The sequence below is a fragment of the Oryctolagus cuniculus genome, chromosome 18 (genome assembly GCF_964237555.1).
Source record: "Oryctolagus cuniculus chromosome 18, mOryCun1.1, whole genome shotgun sequence".
Taxonomy (NCBI): Eukaryota; Metazoa; Chordata; class Mammalia; order Lagomorpha; family Leporidae; genus Oryctolagus; species Oryctolagus cuniculus.
The window spans coordinates 65,596,525-65,614,681 of NC_091449.1; the positions used below are offsets into that span (position 1 = coordinate 65,596,525).

An 18,157-nucleotide genomic window follows, 5' to 3' on the forward strand; every position below is an offset into this window, starting at 1 on the left:
CATTTTTCAGGCCTAGAGCACAGAAAACATCTTGCACACTGGCGTTTTTACACTAAAAGGCTTATTTAAAAAGACAGCTTTGAAAATGTCAGAAAGTTACATAGCTCGCCTTGGCGATGGGTCAAAAAGGCTGACGTCACCAAAGTGCCCGGGAGCCAGGAGAGGGGAGCAGAGGCTGGTTCCTGGTCCTGAGCTGCTCGCACCCCCAACCCCAACCCCACCCTCATCAAAGAACACCGCACCTGCCACTGAGTGTCTGACCCCCATGTGTGGTTTGGATTCCAGGGGCAGAGTGCCAGCCGGTGCTGGGCACAGGGAGTCCACACCCCTTGTCCACCCGCCCCTCTCTGCCCTCCACTGGCCTCTTCTCTTGTGGGTGTGAGGCTGAAGAGGAACAGCAGACTAGACACCAGGGGCAGCCGTAACACAGGCAGACGTCTCTGAGGCCTCCATGGGGACAAGCCCCAAATAAAATAAGTAAATAGGAGAAACGAAAATAGAGAGTCCTAGGAAAACCCAGATAGCCCAGTTATAGGTGCCCGGTTATTTCTAAGGATGAGAAACAGTGGAGCATGAGCCTCCAAGGCTGCCCAGGCCGGCTGTCAGGGGACGTGACGCACGCAGCCTCCCTGTGCCAGCCGTCACGGGGACGTGACGCATGCAGCCTCCCTGTGCCAGCTTTTGGTCTGCAGCCGGAGCTTCCGGGCTCACAGCTCTGAGCGTTTCACCGAATGCAACTCCCCTTTTACAAGAGATCAGCAAACATGTTAATTGAGCTGCAAAATTGTGGCGCCGTAAGACATGAGTGACGGGAGGAGAAGCTCAGAGCACAGCTTGCGTGTGCCAACGCGAAAAGCTGGATTGTTTAATTCCATTTTTATTGATATTCTAAATGGAGTTGGGTAATCAGGGAATAAAATACGGTCCATTTAAATTTTTCATTATTCCAAACATTTTGAACCACCACAAATCACTTCTGAATCAACTGGGAACTTGTTGCCCGATAAGACAGAAGCCAAACATCACCTTTCATTGCAATTTCCAGCCCCATAATTGTTCCAACTGAAAGAGAAAAGATGCAATAAATGGGGAGAGGCTGCCCTGCCCCGCCCCCACAGGCCAGGCACCCTGCTTGGGCCTGGGAGAGCAGGAGGGACAACCCACACCCGGGGTTAGGCATGAGCAGCCCAGCCCACACAGACGAGGTCCCGCCCCGGATCCCAGCACGCTGGCCTTGGATCCCAGCTCTGCATCTCATAGCTGGGCAGCTTTGTGCAAGGTGCTAAGTAAGCCCCTCTGGCCCGCACTTACCCCATCTCCAGCAAGTGAACCCCAGAACTAAATGCAGTGGTGCCCACACAGTGTTGAGCACAGCTCTTGCCTGACACCAAGGAGGTTAGAGTGTGGTGAAGGCGGCAGAGCCAGGAGGGCCCTTACGACACTTTATCAGGCGCTGCAGGTCCACGTGCACCCGGCAAGGACCCAGGGCCAGCAGATGGATCCTAACCCAGGAGGTCCCATGGAGTGGCTGGATGGGGATGCTTGCGTGGGGGCTTGGAGTATAATCGGAGTTTGCCTGGTAAGATGGTAAATTATTATTTAAAGGAGGCGCTGGCATGTGTTAAAGCTGCTACTCTTCTAACATCCCTTCTGCTTGTAAAAGATGGAGACTGCGACTGCGCGGTGTGGGGACCCTGCGCCAGCCTCCTGCGCTCTCTGTCGGTCCTGGCACCGTCGCAGCTGTGGAACACGGCTCCCAGGGCGCCAGATGTCTCCAGAACTTTCCCAGGCACAGTGTGGGTCACACAGGAAGAGCCACAGGCCCCCGGGCTCCCTGCATGTAGCCAGAGCACTTCATGTGGGCCTCGTGCTGTCCTCAGAGCACCCTGCGAGGTCCCTGGGGTTTCCTGCAACTCACGGAAGCTCCAGTAAGCAGCACGCCCAGGACGCACGGCTCCAGGCCAGGTGTTTGTCCTGTGAGAGCCCATGCTTTCCCTCCCACAGTACGCTAGGGATGGACAGCTGGGCACAGGCAGCACAGAGGTGAAGAGCAGGGCTGCGTGCCTGCTGGACGGGCCTCACGCCCCAGCCCTGCCCACACAGGCCAGGGCTCACACCCCAGCCCTGCCCACACAGGCCAGGCCCCACGTCCCAGCCCTGCCCACACAGGCCAGGCCCCACACCTCAGCACTCTCAGGCCCCCCGGGCCACATCCTGACCCTGTGACCAGAGTAGCTATGGGCTACTCTGTGCCTGTTTCCTCATCCGTAAGTGAGGATATTTTACTTACCATGAATAACATGGTAGTGCCACTCAGCCAAGGGGCACTTATTCTCCCACAATTCCACAGGCCGAAAAGCCAAAAATCAGTGTTAGCAGGTGAAAACCAAGGGGTCAGCGGGGCCACTTTGGAGGCCTCGTGGGAGGATCCTTCTTGCCTCCCCCAGCTTCTAGTGGCTTGGCTCTCCCTGGCTTACGGCTGCATGGTGCCAGCCCCTGCCTCCAGGGCCACGTGACCCTCTCCTTGTCTGTGTGTCTGTCTGTGCTGTCCTTTAGCCTCCTTCTCATTAGGTTGCTTGTGGTTGCATTTAGCACGTCCACCCCACCCCAGATAGACCGCACTACCCTCCCCTTCTCAAGATCCCTCGCTGTCTGTGTCACGTGAGATATCGGGGATCCAGCATTAGGGCGTGGGTGTCTCCGCCGCTCCCAGCTCTTCCTGTGCACACTGGTGAAGCCCAGTCCGAGATCCCCAGGCAGCACAGCCGGCCATCCGAGGCCGAGGTGGCCACTGCAGGCGTCTTTCCCAGGCTGATGAGCTGTCAAGTCTCGGGTCTCTCCATGGAGATGAATTTCAGATTAGCAGGGAATAGCTAAAAACAACAGGCATGTTCCTGGCTTAAGTATGCAAGTGGCACATTATTACTCAAGCCACAGAGTTCAAAAAAAACGCTAAATCATGTTCGTTACGGTTTCTCTGATAGACAAGACTTTCATTTCTAATTTTATGCATCTCTGTGTCGTTTGAACTTCTTACAATGAGCATGTATTACTTTTACAACAACCTCAAAAACTATGTAACAGTTTAAGATTCTTTGATGCTTTCCTGTTACCCAGAGTCCAAAGGCCTTTGGACAGATCTTTATAGTCTGATCTCATTTGTTTTTTCTTCTCCGTTTCCTCTAAAGAAACAGTGTTGCAGCCTCAACCATCCACCATCCATTCCCCAAATATTCCTCCACTGAGCAAATGTCTATTGAGTGTTGTATCCATGCTAAGCAATGTTCTGAGCGCTGCAGACCCAGCTGTGAGCAAACAGCCTTGCCCTGATAGAACTTGACCTTCCAGCAAGCCAGTGGTGCAGAGAGCAGCACGCGTGCATTGACACACGTTGCCCCTCCGTGGGTCCTCTCGCTCTCTGCCCGTCCCTCCCATCTCGGTTCAGATGCTGCTTGCTGTGTGAGGCCCCAGGGCTACCCCTGCAGTGGGAGGCCGTGCAGTCCCCCTGCAGGCATGCCCCTACCTTCCCACCAAGATGCAGCCACTTGTAAAAGAAACAAGGCTGGACTTGGACTCTGGAGGAGGGCTGTGCGCTCCGCTTTGCCTGCAGGAGAGCTGGCTGGGTGACAAGAGGCTGAGCAAGGGCATCAGGACAGGTGCACACAGAGCACCGAGCGCAGAGAGGGCCAGCGTTAACCGCCAGCAGCTGCCTTCTGAATGAGCAACTGTAACTGAAATAAGGTTGTTGGATTTGTGTTCAGTGCCATCCTGCACCTGGCGTAGGAGCCTGTGCCCCTCACTCGGTAAATGTTTCCTGAATCCAATTTAAATGCAACCTGACCTTGTTTGGGGACTTCCCCCCCCCCCCCCCAGGTATTCTGTTTACAAGGACCCGGCAGGCTGGCTGAACATTAACCCCATCAACGGCACCGTGGACACCACCGCTGTGCTGGACCGCGAGTCTCCGTTCGTCCACAACAGCGTGTACACTGCCCTCTTCCTGGCTGTCGACAGTGGTGAGTAACTGGAAGAGACCCCGAGTGGCCTGCTTTTCAGTTACAAAATTATCTTTATGTTCTCATTTCCTCTTTCTTCTGACTGCTTCGGATACACCTCCGGGTGTTTGGGAAAGAAGTGTTTAAACACAGACATGTGGAGTCAGTGATAGTCCCTGCCTTGGAGACGTGGGAGGAAGAACAGTGGGCACTCAGGGGTCTGAGCGGCCAGCTCAGGGGCGCCGTCTCGGACAGGTGCCCGGGTCAGGCCCGGAGTCACACGCTCGTTTGTAGAGAGCGTCCTGTGATGTAATGCAAGTTGAAAGGAAAGTCCCAGAGGACACCTCTGACCCCGACAACTGGATTGTTTCCCCGGCTTTTATCCTATTAGGATACACGGCCTCGGAAAGCAGCAGGCACACTCAGCTGGAACCTTCATAAGGACCGAACGATTGCCGTTCATTCCCGGGCAAATAATGCAGCATCCGGGTGCCAGACCTGTTTTGGATGCTGGGGTCCTAGCAGTGGACAACCAAAGCCGTTCTTTAGGAGCTAACATCCTAGGGCGGACACAACGCACCAGGACTGTCCTCTGCTCTTCGGAAGTCAGACTGCAGGGAGAAGGGCAGAATCAGGGTCTCCTCAGGGACCAAGCGGGAGTTAGGCAGGAGCAGGAAAGGGGACGAGAAAGGGGCGGATTCTGGGTGGGTTCCGTACACTGTTGATGCAGAGCTGGCAGGGCCCGCTGCTGGCTGGGGTGGGGATCAGGGCTGGGTGTGGGATGCGGCCAGCTGATGTCGCTTGTGTCCGCTGCGCGCGAAGTTTTGTTATCCCTGGAAGCCGGATGCTCACGGCTGCAGGTTCTGTTTTGAGTCCTTGGGGACCGAGACGAAATGTTCAGGGCTCTGGAGGTGCCCCTGATCCTACTCAGTAACAAGGGGAGCTCGGAACTCTCAAACCCACAAAACAGTGGGAGGACACGTGTCTGAGAAGGACGCCACGGGCAGAGAGGGCGCCACAGGGAAGGCGACTCTTGCTTGTAGCCCCGACAGACAGGTGGGACCTGGGTAAGTGGCAGGGCCAGGTGACGCAGGCATCTAAGGGTAGAGCCGGGGAATCCAAGCTGGGAGGCGGTGCACAGAGGAGATGAGAAGAAGGCAAGGCGAGCATCACTGCCAGGGGACACGGAGGAGTCGTGGGGGATGCGTGTGGGGAGGGTCGTGGGTGCGAGTGGGGAATCTCGGGGGATGCGTGCGGGGAGGGTCATGGGTGCGTGCGGGGAGGGTCGTGTCTTCACGGCATCTCAGGAACCACGTCGTTTTTTTTTTAAGATTTATTTATTTATTTATTTGAAAGAGTTTCTCAGAGAGAGAAGGAGAGACAGAGAGAGAGAGAGAGGTCTTCCATCTGCTGGTTCACTCCCCAGATGACCGCAATGGCCGGAGCTGAGCTGATCCAAAGCCAGGAGCCAGGAACTTCCTCCGGGTCTCCCACGTGCGTGCAGGCGCCCAAGGACTTGGGCCATCTTCTACTGCTTTCCCAGGCCACAGCAGAGAGCTGGATCGGAAGTGGAGCAGCTGGGACTAGAACCGGCGCCCATGTGGGATGCCGGCACTGCAGGCGGCGGCCTTATCCACTATGCCACAGTGCCGGCTCCCAGCCACATGATTCTTTAGCTGGAGCAGGCAACAGAAAGATCCCACGTGCTCTTGATAAATAGCTCAGACCTTCCTCAGCCATGAGCTCGACCAGACAGTGTGCTTGGTCCCGGAGAGTCAGAGGGAAATACCCTGAGTACCTTGTGCTTGGTGAGCTCATGAGTCCCGGGGGAGTGAGCCAGCTAAGGAGAAGTCAGTGGAGCGGTGCTGCTGTTCTGATGTCCCTAAGCCCAGGGGAGACCCTCGTCCAGCCTGGGGGAGCTTCCTGAGAGAGGGGACACCTAAGTGATGGAGGCTGCGTTGGTGAAAGGATGCTCAGGAGAAGCCTGGAAGAACTCAGCCACGTGGAAGGTTGGTCTCTACCACTGGGAGCTGGCGTGGCAGGTGCAGGGTGCAAGGATGAAGGCGGAGAAACGGGCAGGCACCAGACTGTTCTACGGCTGGAACTGGCTCCAGCGCTGAATGCCCAGCACCGTTCCCAGGGCCTGGCTTCCAGCAAGTGCTGCTACGTCATGACATTGATCATGAGATGCTGTAGGTCTCTGCCAAGGAGCTGGGCTTGATGTCACTCGCGTGGTTCCAGAAATAACTGCAGGAAGATAACTAACTCCTGTGGCAGTGCAGGAAATGGACCCAGTGATGACAGGAGGCAGGGCAGAGAGGCTGTGGCAAAAAAAAAAAAAAAAAAAAAATGAGGATTAAGAGGAGAAAGGACCCAAACCAAAGTGGAGTCAGTGTGGGAACAGCGAGTGTGCACTTGGGAACCGTGTGAAGAACCACAGCAAGTGTCTGGGGTAAAGGCGCTCGAATCTGCCCGGGACAGCGGAGTGGCAGGGAACGGTTGGCTCTAGGTCTCGCTGCAAAGGAAGGAACAGGGCTTTGTAAAGAACATGTGCCGAGCACGAACTAGAGAGGGGTGATATTCCAGAAGTCAGGGATGACGCTGGAGTGACACGACCAGAAACTAGTTTCACAGGACGGGCGCCCTTGAGTTTTTGGGGTGTCGGTGCAGAGCCGACGTGCCACAAAAAGCCAGAAGCACAGGACAAGAAGAAAGAAGACTGCACAGGGCGGCACCTGGGCAAAGCGGGTGGGAGCCGTCGGACAGAGCTGCTTCCGAAGGAGGAGGCTGGGGCAGGGGCTGTGGATGACAAGGAGCCAAGGGTGATCACAGTCTGCGTGCACACAGTGTCGATCGCAGAGCAGCTGAAGACATGGCATGTGCTTGTAGAGAAATTTGTCAGCCAAGACGCCATGGAGGAGGGCTGGCTGTGTCTCGGCACGGTTGTCACTGCCTTACGGAATATTTTATGCAGTCATTAATCAAAAGAGAAGACTGGAAATGCAGCACCCTTGAGCTGCTGTCAGAAATGACGGCCCTCTCTCCATGTACGCAGTGACCAATTAAGTCACGTTGAGTGTGTGTGCGCCTGTCGCCAGCGTCACAGCGAACTACACTGCAATTTAGACATTAGAGAACAGACGCGGAATCGCATTGACTTCATCCAAGTCTCTTCGTTAGGATCATTACCTTTGGTTTCTCACAACTTTAACATTCTTTTAAATCTCTGCCTGGGGGCAGGTGTTGTGGCCTAGCGGATTAAGCTGCCCCTGCAATGCCAGCATCCCGTAGGGGCTCCCGTTTGAGTCCTGGCCACCCCACCTCCAATCCAGCTCCCTGCTGATGCACCTAGGAGAGCAGCAGCAGACGGCCTGAGTCTGTGTCTCCCTGTGGAGACCAGATAAAGCTTGTGGTTCCTGGATTTGGCTTGGCCCAGCCCTGGCCTTTGCAGCCATCTGGGGCATGAACCAGTGGACAGCAGGTTTCTCTGTGTGCGTCTCTCCCTCTCTCTCTAACTCTGCCTTTCAAATAAATAAATTTTAAAAACTTTTTTAAAGAAAAATAAATAAAAATCCTTATGCAGAAGCAGCAACCCGAAGTTCTCCCGGCTGCTCACCACCGTGTCTGATTCCGAGAAAATGCCCTGCGGTGTGGTCAGGACCTGGTGCTGCCGTCCAGCCCTCGAGGAGCCCCCGTGTCCCTGCATCCCCTCAGCACTCGGCACACACGCGTGAGCGCCGGGCAGCAAGGCTGTGCCAGCTGCTCACGGACACAGGGGTGCAGACCCTGCTCCCACCCCACAGGGAGGGCATTCCTGCTTCTGACTGAAGGGCCATGGCCTCCAGACTCTCCATCAAGCTTCATACCAAATACTGAGCCAGTGTTAATCCCACCCCAGCGCGGGTTCTGGGAAGGAAAGAATGATCCTCCCAAGGCTCAAAAAAAATAGGGTTTGAAACCCACCACCTGTCTCACTCTGTTACTACTAACATCAGACAAGGACAGGCAAAATCTGGTGTCACAGATGTTGCCAGAATGTCCCTGAAGATGAAACAGGTTGGCATTAATACACGGAACCAGGGTTAGCAGGAGTAATCCTGAACAAGGCACAGAAGACTTAAAGCAAGAGAGCACAGATTTACAAGACCTCGTTAAATGGGAATAACTTTGCTTCCAGACTCCCTTTTTGTCGGTCACAGAAAACTTATCTCCGGCTATTCTGTTTAGCCAGGAAAAAGCAACCCTCGCCCATTAGATCAAAGTTGAAAGCACTAACTGATGTCTCCACTTGATCCAAAGTGAGCATTTGTTTTTATTAATTTTATAGAAATTCAATTTATTTGATGGAATGAAAGACTAAGGATTCTTGTCATACATGCTAGGAAAGCTGAATCTGTTCAGTTGATTCTCTCCAAACAAAGGCACCAGGAATTTATACCAGAACACGTTGATTAAATAGAAGGTGCAGGCATTTCCAAGTAAGATGCAGCAATCCAGTGCCCCCACTGTGAAACAAGAAAATCCCAAATAAATTACAAAACTCAGGTGATAAAGAGAATTCTCCATTGTAAAGGCATCGGAACGCCGCGGAAGGCAGGAAGCCTAGAGCAAAATAAAATGCCAGGTAGAGGAGGGTCTTGCAAAAACAGTGTGAGAGAGGCAGCTGCTCGGCCCCACAGAGCCGGCCTGGCCCAGGCAGAGGGCCTCGGATGGAGGGACCAGGAGCAGAGACTTGTGGGAGTCGGGCAGCTAGTGTGACCCATGTGGAATTTGTGGGGCCTTACACACATGGTCATCCTCCCCACTGGACAAACGCCTTTTAAAGGGCATAGTGAAATCTCCCGGCATCTCTCAGGGGACAGACCAGCCAGAGGGGGCAAACTCTCTGCAGACACACAGCCGTCCCCTTGTTTCCAATATTTGCCAGGTTTTGAAGCTACAGAGACTAGTTGATGGGGTGGAGACGGCTAGGGATCAGAAGGGCAGAGCCAGGTCTCCTGCAGCCTTCCTGGGCTAAGATACCCAAGGCCCTTGATCAAAATCCTGAGAGCGCCAGGCCCAGCCACAGCGAGAGACCAGAAGCTGGCTGAGTCTGCCTGGGACCCGGCTCAGCCTTGGAAGGTGGATGAGGCGAGTCCCCATCCCACCTAGCGAGCAGGAGAGAAAGGAAAACTCATGGTAGGAAACATATCCTGAGACTCTCGTTCTGCACAGAAAGCCCCGTTAACCATTTAAAAACTCACTGAAGTGTCAGAGACAGGAAGGTGTAACTGTCGGTGGAGAAGAACCAGACCGACTGGGGATCGAGAGGCTGGAATTAGCACACACGGACTCTACAGAAGCGACAGCTGGCTGCTGTGTTCGTGGATACAGAACAAACGGTAGATTGGTCTGTTAAGGAAAACGACGTCAGAGAGTCTGTATGACAGAATCCGATCCTCTGATATTAGGAACTCAACAGGTGGGTTCAGCAGCAGGACACACGCTGTGACCGGGAGGGAGAATCTACATAAAACACCAGCGTGAAGCCCGGAGGGGACAACGATGGGGGAACTCAGCCAGGAGACCTGTGTGGCACACGCGAGGCGGGATCCCAGCCGACAGCAGAGTGACGGCAGAGCAGAGCCGTGATGCCCAGGGATGTCCCAAATCAGTAACAGACGTCTCTACCCACTCATTCAAGGTCAGCAAAGCACGGCAGGATGGTCAGAATAAAAACCTTCCTCAGGACACCATGGCCAAAGTCATGATAACCAAATCCAAGGAGAAAGAGAGACAGCAACTTGAGAATCAAAGGAGGAGACCACCTGTGCAGCAGCAGACAGAGCGACTGACACAGGGTGTCCTGACTGATGGCATCCTGACTGACACAGGGCATCCAGACTGACACAGGGCGTCCAGACTGACAGGAGTCCCAACTGACACGTGACATCCCAACTGACAGATGGCGTCCAGACTGACACAGGGCGTCCATACTGACACATGACATCCCGCCTTACAGGAGTCCCAACTGACACGTGACATCCCAACTGACAGATGGTGTCCCGACTGACAGATGACATCCTGACTGACAGATGGTGTCCTGACAGATGACATCCCGACTGACAGATGACATCCTGACTGGCAGATGGCGTCCTGACTGACAGATGGTGTCCTGACTGACAGGTGACATCCCGACTGACAGATGGCATCCTGACAGATAGTGTCCTGACTGACAGACGGTGTCCTGACACATGACATCCTGACTGACACGTGACATCCTGACAGATGGTGTCCTGACTGACACATGACGTCCCGACTGACAGTAGGCGTCCTGACAGACGGTGTCCTGACACATGACGTCCCAACTGACAGGTGACATCCTGACTGACAGATGGCGTCCTGACTGACAGATGACATCCTGACTGACAGATGGTGTCCCGACAGGAGAGACTGAATCCCTGAGTGACACAGCATCATTTCTTGGAACCCATTAAACATGGTGGCCAGCCTGGACTTCTATAAGCCTTGGATTTTTCCCTCTCACTGAAGCTGAGGTTAAGACCTCTTTGAACAGATGAAAAAGAATGAGGAACTGCATGGCAAGTAGGTTCACACTCTCTACCACAGCGGGTATTTCAGGCGGAGGGAAAGTGGTCCCAGAAAGACATGGAAATGCAAGAGCATAAATAAAAGTGGAAAGGTATATACCTGGGTAATCAAATAATTTTAACAAGAGGAGTTAAAAATATTAGAGAGCTGGGCCGGCGCCGCAGCTCACTAGGCTAACCCTCCACCTGTGGTGCCGGCACACCGGGTTCTAGTCCCGGTCAGGGCACCAGATTCTGTCCCAGTTGCTCGTCTTCCAGGCCAGCTCTCTGCTGTGGCCCAGGAGTGCAGTGGAGGATGGCCCAAGTGCTTGGGCCCTGCACCCCATGGGAGACCAGGAGAAGCACCTGGTTCCTGGCTTCGGATCAGCGCGGTGCGCCGGCCGTAGCAGTCATTTGGGGGGGGGGGGGGGGGTGAACCAACAGAAGGAAGGCCTTTCTCTCTGTCTCTCTCTCTCACTGTCTAACTCTGCCTGGCAAAATAAATGAATGAATGAATGAATAAATAAATAAATAAATAAGCTAGAATGCATGACAACAATGAACACAAACGATGGGAGTGGTCAACACAGGTTGACCAGCAGGGAAGATGCGGTTAGAGTGATACTTTGTGTTAGATTGTAATCCTACGCAGTAACTAAAAGAAAAAGGAGGTAAAACTCACAGATTAATGAAAGGAGAAATGCTTGATTAAGCCAAAAGCAGACCAGAAAGGAGCAGGAAAGAACATTAAAAATATGGGCCAAATAGGAAAACAAGCAATATGAAATGTGCAGGGTCTCAGTCCACCTGAACGAGGATGGACTGGGTCCGAGGCAAGGTAAGTACGCAGCTCGCCCGTTCCCAGCCTCCCGGTCCCTGAGACAGACACAGCAGGGAGTCAAGTCAGGCAAGAACTCGTTATTGCGTGCTAGCAAAAGCCTTTTAAAGCACAAAACTGCAGAGTCATTGGGGCAGGGCATAAGGACCAACCAATCACTTAAAATGTCATTTTACAGGGCGATTTTTATAGGACTAGCCATATGTCTGTACACTCGTCATCAGTTGTCGTCACCTCCCCTGATGCTGTGCGGCCAATCAGCTTTGGTGGTAAACAACTTTGGGTTCCACCCACCTTATTTCCTTTGGGCGCCATCTTTGAATTGCCTCGTGTGCCTAATTTCCCCGCAAAAATGCAAACCTACTACGCCATAATTAAAGGTGAAGTGAAAACGAGTCAGATACTCCAAGTAAAATTATCAGACTCCTTTTTTAAAAAAGATTTATTTATTAATTTATTTATTTGAGAGGCAGAATTATAGATAGAGGGAGAGACAGAGAGAAAGGCTTCCATCCACTGGTTCACTCTCTGAATGGCCACAATGGCCCGAGATGGGCTGATCCGAAACCAGGAGCCAGGAGCTTCCTCTGGGTCCCCTGCACGGGTTCAGGGGCCCAAGTGCTTGGTCCGTCTCCATTGCTTCTCCAGGCATAACAGCAGAGAGCTGGATCAGAGGAGGAACAGTCAGAACTTCAGCTGGCTCTCTGGTACAGAATGCCAGCCATCACGAGCAAGCAGCAGCTTAACCTGCTATGCCACAACACCGGCACCCAAAACCGCTCTTTAAGGCAAAAACACAGCAAGAGGCAATTGGGGGGTGAGGGCATTTCACACCAATAAGGGAAGCCATCCAAGCGGGGGAGATACCAGCTCACAACCCTAAATCTGTGTGCACCCCACAGCACAGGTTCAGCGTACACAGGGCAGAGAAAACTAGGGACAGGCACTGTGCAGACTGGGTTAAGCCACAGCTGGGATGCTCACAGCCCACATCAGAGCGACTGAGTTCAAGTCCTCGTTCTAGCTCACATCTGACTCCCTGCTAACGTGCAGCTCGGGAGGCAGCAGCCAGTGGTTGAGTAGTTCAGTCGTGTCACCCACTTGGGAGACCTGGGTTCTGGCTGTGTTCTAGCACTGCAGTCACTTGTGAAGGGGACCAGTGGATGGGGTCTCTCTCTCTTCTCCCATCTGCCTCTCTCGTGAAAAAAAAGTATTTAAGAAGAGGAAAGGATATTTGGGCAACTTTGAATATGATTCGGATGTGATGAAACAGTTTCCTAAAAATTATAAAAAGTCTCCAAAGAAGAAATAGAAAATTGTGAATACTCTAATATTTAGGGGAAGAAAATGTGCTGTTAAAACCGTTTCCACAAAGAAAGCAGCAGGCCCAGATGGCTTCACTATATGTTTCCAAATATTTGAGAAGGAAAAACACTGACATCACACAAACTTTTCCAGAAATAGACCAATTAGGAACTCTTTTTGTAAGAACAAGTTTTGTCCAAAACCTGAAAAACACCATACAAGAACTTAAAATTACAATCTCCCTCATGAGTATAAGTGAAAAAAATCCTTAACAAAATAGTGAATCTAACAAAACTGATATGATCATCTCAGTCATTGCCTTTGAAAATAATTCCACATTGGTTCATAATCTTTTTCAAATTTAGCAAACTAGGATATTTCCTTAATCTGATTAAAAAAAAAAAACAACTTTACAAAAGGAGCTGCTGCTGCCACAGACATCCCGCTAAATGATGAAAACCTTTCCCTGAGACTAGTTCCAGCGCAAGAAAATACAGAAATGTTAGGGAATAAAAGAAAAAATCTGTTTTCAGAGAAACTATTGGTGAATTTAGTAAAGTCTGTCAGATATAAGATCTGTATCCAAAGTTAATTTTTTAGATCCCATCAATGAGCAATTGGAAAATGAAACTTTAAAATATGCCACTCACAGTAGCACCACAAGCCTCAGATTGCAAGCTATAGGTTAAAAGAAAGGTGTCTAAGTCCTCCATGTGGAAAAGGGAAGTAACTACGTAAGAGGATTTTTAAGCCTGCAAACATAGGGAGCTATACCATGTTCATGGACTGGAAAACTCAATGCTACTGAAATACCATTTCTCTCCAAACTGACATAAGTGATCAAAATCAATAAAATATCAAGCAAAATTCCAACATTTTCTGTCAGAGAAGGGGATTGGCACAGATTGAACCAAAAACATTTTTCAAGTGAAAATAGCCAAGGCAATTTTTAAAAATAAATTGGACAACTTACACCATCACATTTTGGACCAACTGAAAAGCTATAGTAATTTAAACTATGTGGTACTCACACGAAGATGGGAGAAAACTGACCAATGAACTAACTTAGAGAGTTCCCAAAGAATCCCACACGTGCACAGTCCTCGGTTATGACAAGGACAACCCGGCACAGCCTGTATATCACACAGCATGGCCAGTGAACAGTGATGGCTTGATTGGATAAAAGTGGAAGAAATGTATCCTGACTCTTCTCTTAAACTGTATAAAATCATCAGCTCTAAATACATTAGAGATAAAAATACAGAAGATAATGGGAGGCACCAGTTGACGGCTCCAGGAGCTATGTTTCCAACACCCACCTGGGAAACCTGGACTGAGTTCCCAGCCTCTGGCTTTGACCTGGCAAAGTCCCAGCCTTTATACACACCAGTTGGGAGCCAGCCAGTATCTCTCTCTCTCTCTCTCTCTCTCTCTCTCTCTGTCTCTCTCTCTCTCTCTCCCCCACCACACACACCCTTGCCTCTAAAATAATTACTTAAAATAAAGTGAAATAATGCATCTTTTGGAGGAAGACAGAGACCATACATGTCCTTGGTGTAAACAAGTTTTTTAAACACAAAAATTCAAAACACAAAGGGTCAACTGATATATAAATTAAAATTAAGAACTCTGTTCATTTAAATGACATTATTAAGAAAGTGAAAATGTATCCCACAGAGTAGGAGACTTGTATAATATAAAGAAATCCTCTAGTCTGTAAGCAAAGGACACAACCCGAGGGAGAGTGGATCAGGGACTTGAACAGGCAGCTCACAGAAGAGGGCATACAAATGCACGTGAAGGCATGAAAGATTTGCAGTAAATCAAGGATATATAAATTATACAAATACAACATTAAAATACAAATTAACCAGGAAACATAATGAAAATCAATGCAAAAGCACCCCTGCAAAACTGGCTTAAATTTAAAAACGGAAAATACCAAGTTCTGGCAAGGAAGTGAAATCATCGCACTGGTAAACAGTGGGTACAGCCACTTTAGAAACAAACTGTCAACTAAGTCTGAGAGTATGTTCACCCTGTGGTCCAGGAATGACACGCCCAGGTATCATTCGTCCAACAGAAATGTGTTCTCCGAAATGCAGGTGCCAGAGCTACTCACAAAAGCCCCAGACTGGAAGGCATCCAAATGCCCAGTGAACGTGGGGTAACAAACTGTGGTACCTTTACACAGTGCAGCAAACATGAGTGCACGCCCACACCTACGCCCGCCAGCACACGGGAATCTCACCAGCATAACGTAAGCAAAGTGGCGCACGCGGGATGACTGCGTCTGTGCGCTCAGACTGGTGATGCGGACCATCGCTGTCAGGTGACCTCTGGGTGACTTTCTTGATCTGCTAGTGCCGGACCACTACATGGATGTGTTCCAGTGGAGAGAGTTCTTCAGGCCGTGTGTTTGTGACACACGTTTGCATGAAAATTAAACACCAAAAAAAAAAAGTATGTGTGGCCACGGTGAGAACTGTGGAACCCTGCTTGTCTTCCCCAAGTGCTGCTCGTGCACACACAGACCATGGCTGCCGTGTCACTCCAGCCAAGGACAGTCCCAGCGTGCTGATGGGCAGACCCTGCCAGGAACAGAGACAAGCGAGATTCCTGCGCGGACAAACAGCAGAGCATGCACCCCGCAGTCCCCATCGCACGCTGCAGGGGCACACGTGCGCTCCGCACACCTCTTCAGTGGGAACGATCTTAGCACGGCACCGAGAGCCCTTTCTTGTAGGTGCATCTGAGAGGCTGGGGGCTGTGCGGTGAGGGCGGAGCAACAGAAAAGACCCCACACGGCTGGAAACCAGACATGAAGCTAACGGAATTAAAGAGTCTCCTGGCCCTGTTTGCCCAGAGTCCCAACGCCAGTGTAGACAAACTGTGGGATCGTGCTTTGTGATACCACACTGATGCCTGGGTTATAGACCATCTGGGGAGGGACAGACACTTTGTGATCAGCCAAGGGTGCACTCGGGCGCCTTTCTGGAGCGAGCGTCAGTTCTGTGAGCTGCAGCCTACCTGGGACCATCATTTCAACAGAACGAAGTGCTTTTCTGTTTTGCTCGATCAGAACGGGCTCTAGTTAAGTGATTGGAGGAGTGAAGCCTTTAATCCTATAAATTAATCCAGGGTGACCTTTCGTGTTGGCAAGCACTTTATCTTTAGAGATGGATAGCATCATTGGCCTTCAGTGGTCCAGATTTTCTGAAAAGGTTAAGACGCTGCCTTCAGAGAACAGAACTCTTTCATCAAAGACCTCAGCAAACACGGAAGGCTCCCTCGCCTGGCGGGGGGCGGGGGGTGGGGTGGTGGTAACAGCTAAGGAAAACACCGAGATGGAGAGGGAACATTCCGGAATGCAATAACAACTGAACTCCTCTGGGATGTGATGACAGTGAGGCTAAACAGTGTCAGCACGGGGCAAACCCCAGGGTGATTACTGCTCCCAACCAGGTAGTCACCAGGAAGGTCAAGGGTCAGTCTCACCTGCGCGTGGGCTGGAAACTGTCAGACATGATTTCTCAGGAAAGACCACAGATCCCTGCGGGGAAGGCCACAGGCTGCTTCCTGGCACGCCACCTCCTGCCGCGGAGTCTACCTGTGCTGAGCTGGTCCCCCTGCCGCCTCACCTGGAACTCATCGGTCACCATCACTCGCTTCAGAAATTGTGTCAGGTTCAGCGTTCCAAGACTGAGGCTGAATGCGGCTCTTGGGTTCTCCGGGGAGGTCTACGCAATGAAGACGAATATGTCACCCAGGAAACCCAAACGCCCTTCTCCCAAGGCCGTGCCAAGCAGATGCTGTAAAGAAAGAATATGGTCCGGTGCCGCGGCTCACTAGGCTAATCCTCCACCTTGCGGCGCCGGCACACCGGGTTCTAGTCCCGGTCGGGGCGCCGGATTCTGTCCCGGTTGCCCCTCTTCCAGGCCAGCTCTCTGCTGTGGCCAGGGAGTGCAGTGGAGGATGGCCCAAGTGCTTGGGCCCTGCACCCCATGGGAGACCAGGAGAAGCACCTGGCTCCTGCCATCGGATCAGCGCGGTGCACCGGCCACAGCGCGGCGGCCATTGGAGGGTGAACCAACGGCAAAGGAAGACCTTTCTCTCTGTCTCTCTCTCACTGTCCACTCTGCCTGTCAAAAAAAAAAGAGAGAGAGAGAGACAATATTTATCCTGTCGGCTCTGCCCGGGCCTCAGTGCACAGGAGATTGTTTTGAACCAGGAAGCCCAGGCCCTCTGCAGGCCATCGGACGGCTTCCGTGGTGCCCCAGAGTGTCTTCTGATTCCATTGCAAGAAACGGGATGACTGGCAGAGAAGCAAAGCCATTCGCCACTGAGCACGCAGTACGTTTCTCGTGACGCAGCACCCTGTAGAAAGTGCGCTTGAGTCCGCCGGCGAGAAATGCGGTGTGAGGTGCCAAGACACAGAACCAGGCACCACGGCTGCAGGGTGAGAATGGAATAGACGGGCACGCGTTTTCACAGGCTGAGAGACCCCATGTCCCAGCCTGCCTTCTCCCTCAGTCCCCTACAAAATAGATTTTCTGACACTGACGGTGGATTCAAAATTGAAACATTGTTCAAAGTACATTTAGGCTGATGGAAAGGAGGGGAAGGAATTGTCACTCCAACCCACAGTGAGATGGCTCCTGAACTCTGAATAAGGTTGGTCCCCAAACAGAAGTCGAGGGAAGGAAACTTCAGAACGACACCCCATTCCTCTTTCCATATATCAACCAAGCTCTAGACTGCACGGGGCACCTGGTATGATTATTTAGGCTGATCTACTTAAATGACGCTGGTTTGGATAAAATCAAGCCATTAATGATAATGGCGCCCCAGTTCAGCCAGTTTAACACTCTTCCCGCAGCCATGCTATTACTTGAGGAAGAAGAATAAGTCAAAGACCCAGCCATCATTTCTCGTTATTCCAAGTACCAGTAAAACATCAATCATGTTGGAAATACTAGCTATAATCTTGTCACCGACAAAATGGTCTCGTAAAAGAACCCTTCAGATGTGCGAACGGGCAGGCCGTGGTCAGAGCTATTTGGAGGCAGCCCACTCTGTCCGTGGAAGGAATGGGGCTTGGGGTTCCACCTCACTGTGGAAGGATCCCCCTCCCTCCCTCAGCTGCATGACCCCACGCGTGAGCCTACACGCACTCAGCCTCAGAACGGGGATAAGGCCACCTGCCTGATGGGTGGCTCTGACGACTGCAAAGCCTGAACGCAGGATTGGTGGAGCCTCGTGAGCACCCAGGCAATGTTCCCGGGAACTGAACGGGGCCTGGCCGCGGACTGAGTCTCTCAGCTTCATCGTGGCACCTTCGTCAGTGTCTGAAAGGCCACCTTACCACGCCCTGGTGGCGACCTCACCATCTCTCCAGGGGCGCAGGGAAGCAGAGACCCCTCCCTGCGAAGCAGGTGCAAAGTCAGACA

At 51.8% G+C, this 18,157-nt stretch overlaps 1 protein-coding gene and 1 long non-coding RNA gene across 4 annotated transcripts in view; one reads left to right on the forward strand and one right to left on the reverse strand.

Moving 5' to 3' along the window:
• The window catches only part of CDH13 (cadherin 13), a 1,467,366-nt gene that overhangs the window by 1,434,656 nt on the left and 14,553 nt on the right, over positions 1–18,157 (forward strand). For all 3 annotated transcript variants that reach the window (XM_051847323.2, XM_051847322.2, XM_070062800.1), the window contains one exon: positions 3,874–4,016. In XM_051847323.2, the coding sequence (XP_051703283.1) occupies positions 3,874–4,016 (143 nt within the window). The remainder of the gene's footprint in view (positions 1–3,873; positions 4,017–18,157) is intronic.
• The window catches only part of LOC138846592 (uncharacterized), a 30,334-nt gene continuing 17,490 nt past the window's right edge, over positions 5,314–18,157 (reverse strand). Inside the window, exon 2 of the long non-coding RNA XR_011384129.1 lies at positions 5,314–6,316. This is a non-coding gene — a long non-coding RNA (uncharacterized lncRNA). The remainder of the gene's footprint in view (positions 6,317–18,157) is intronic.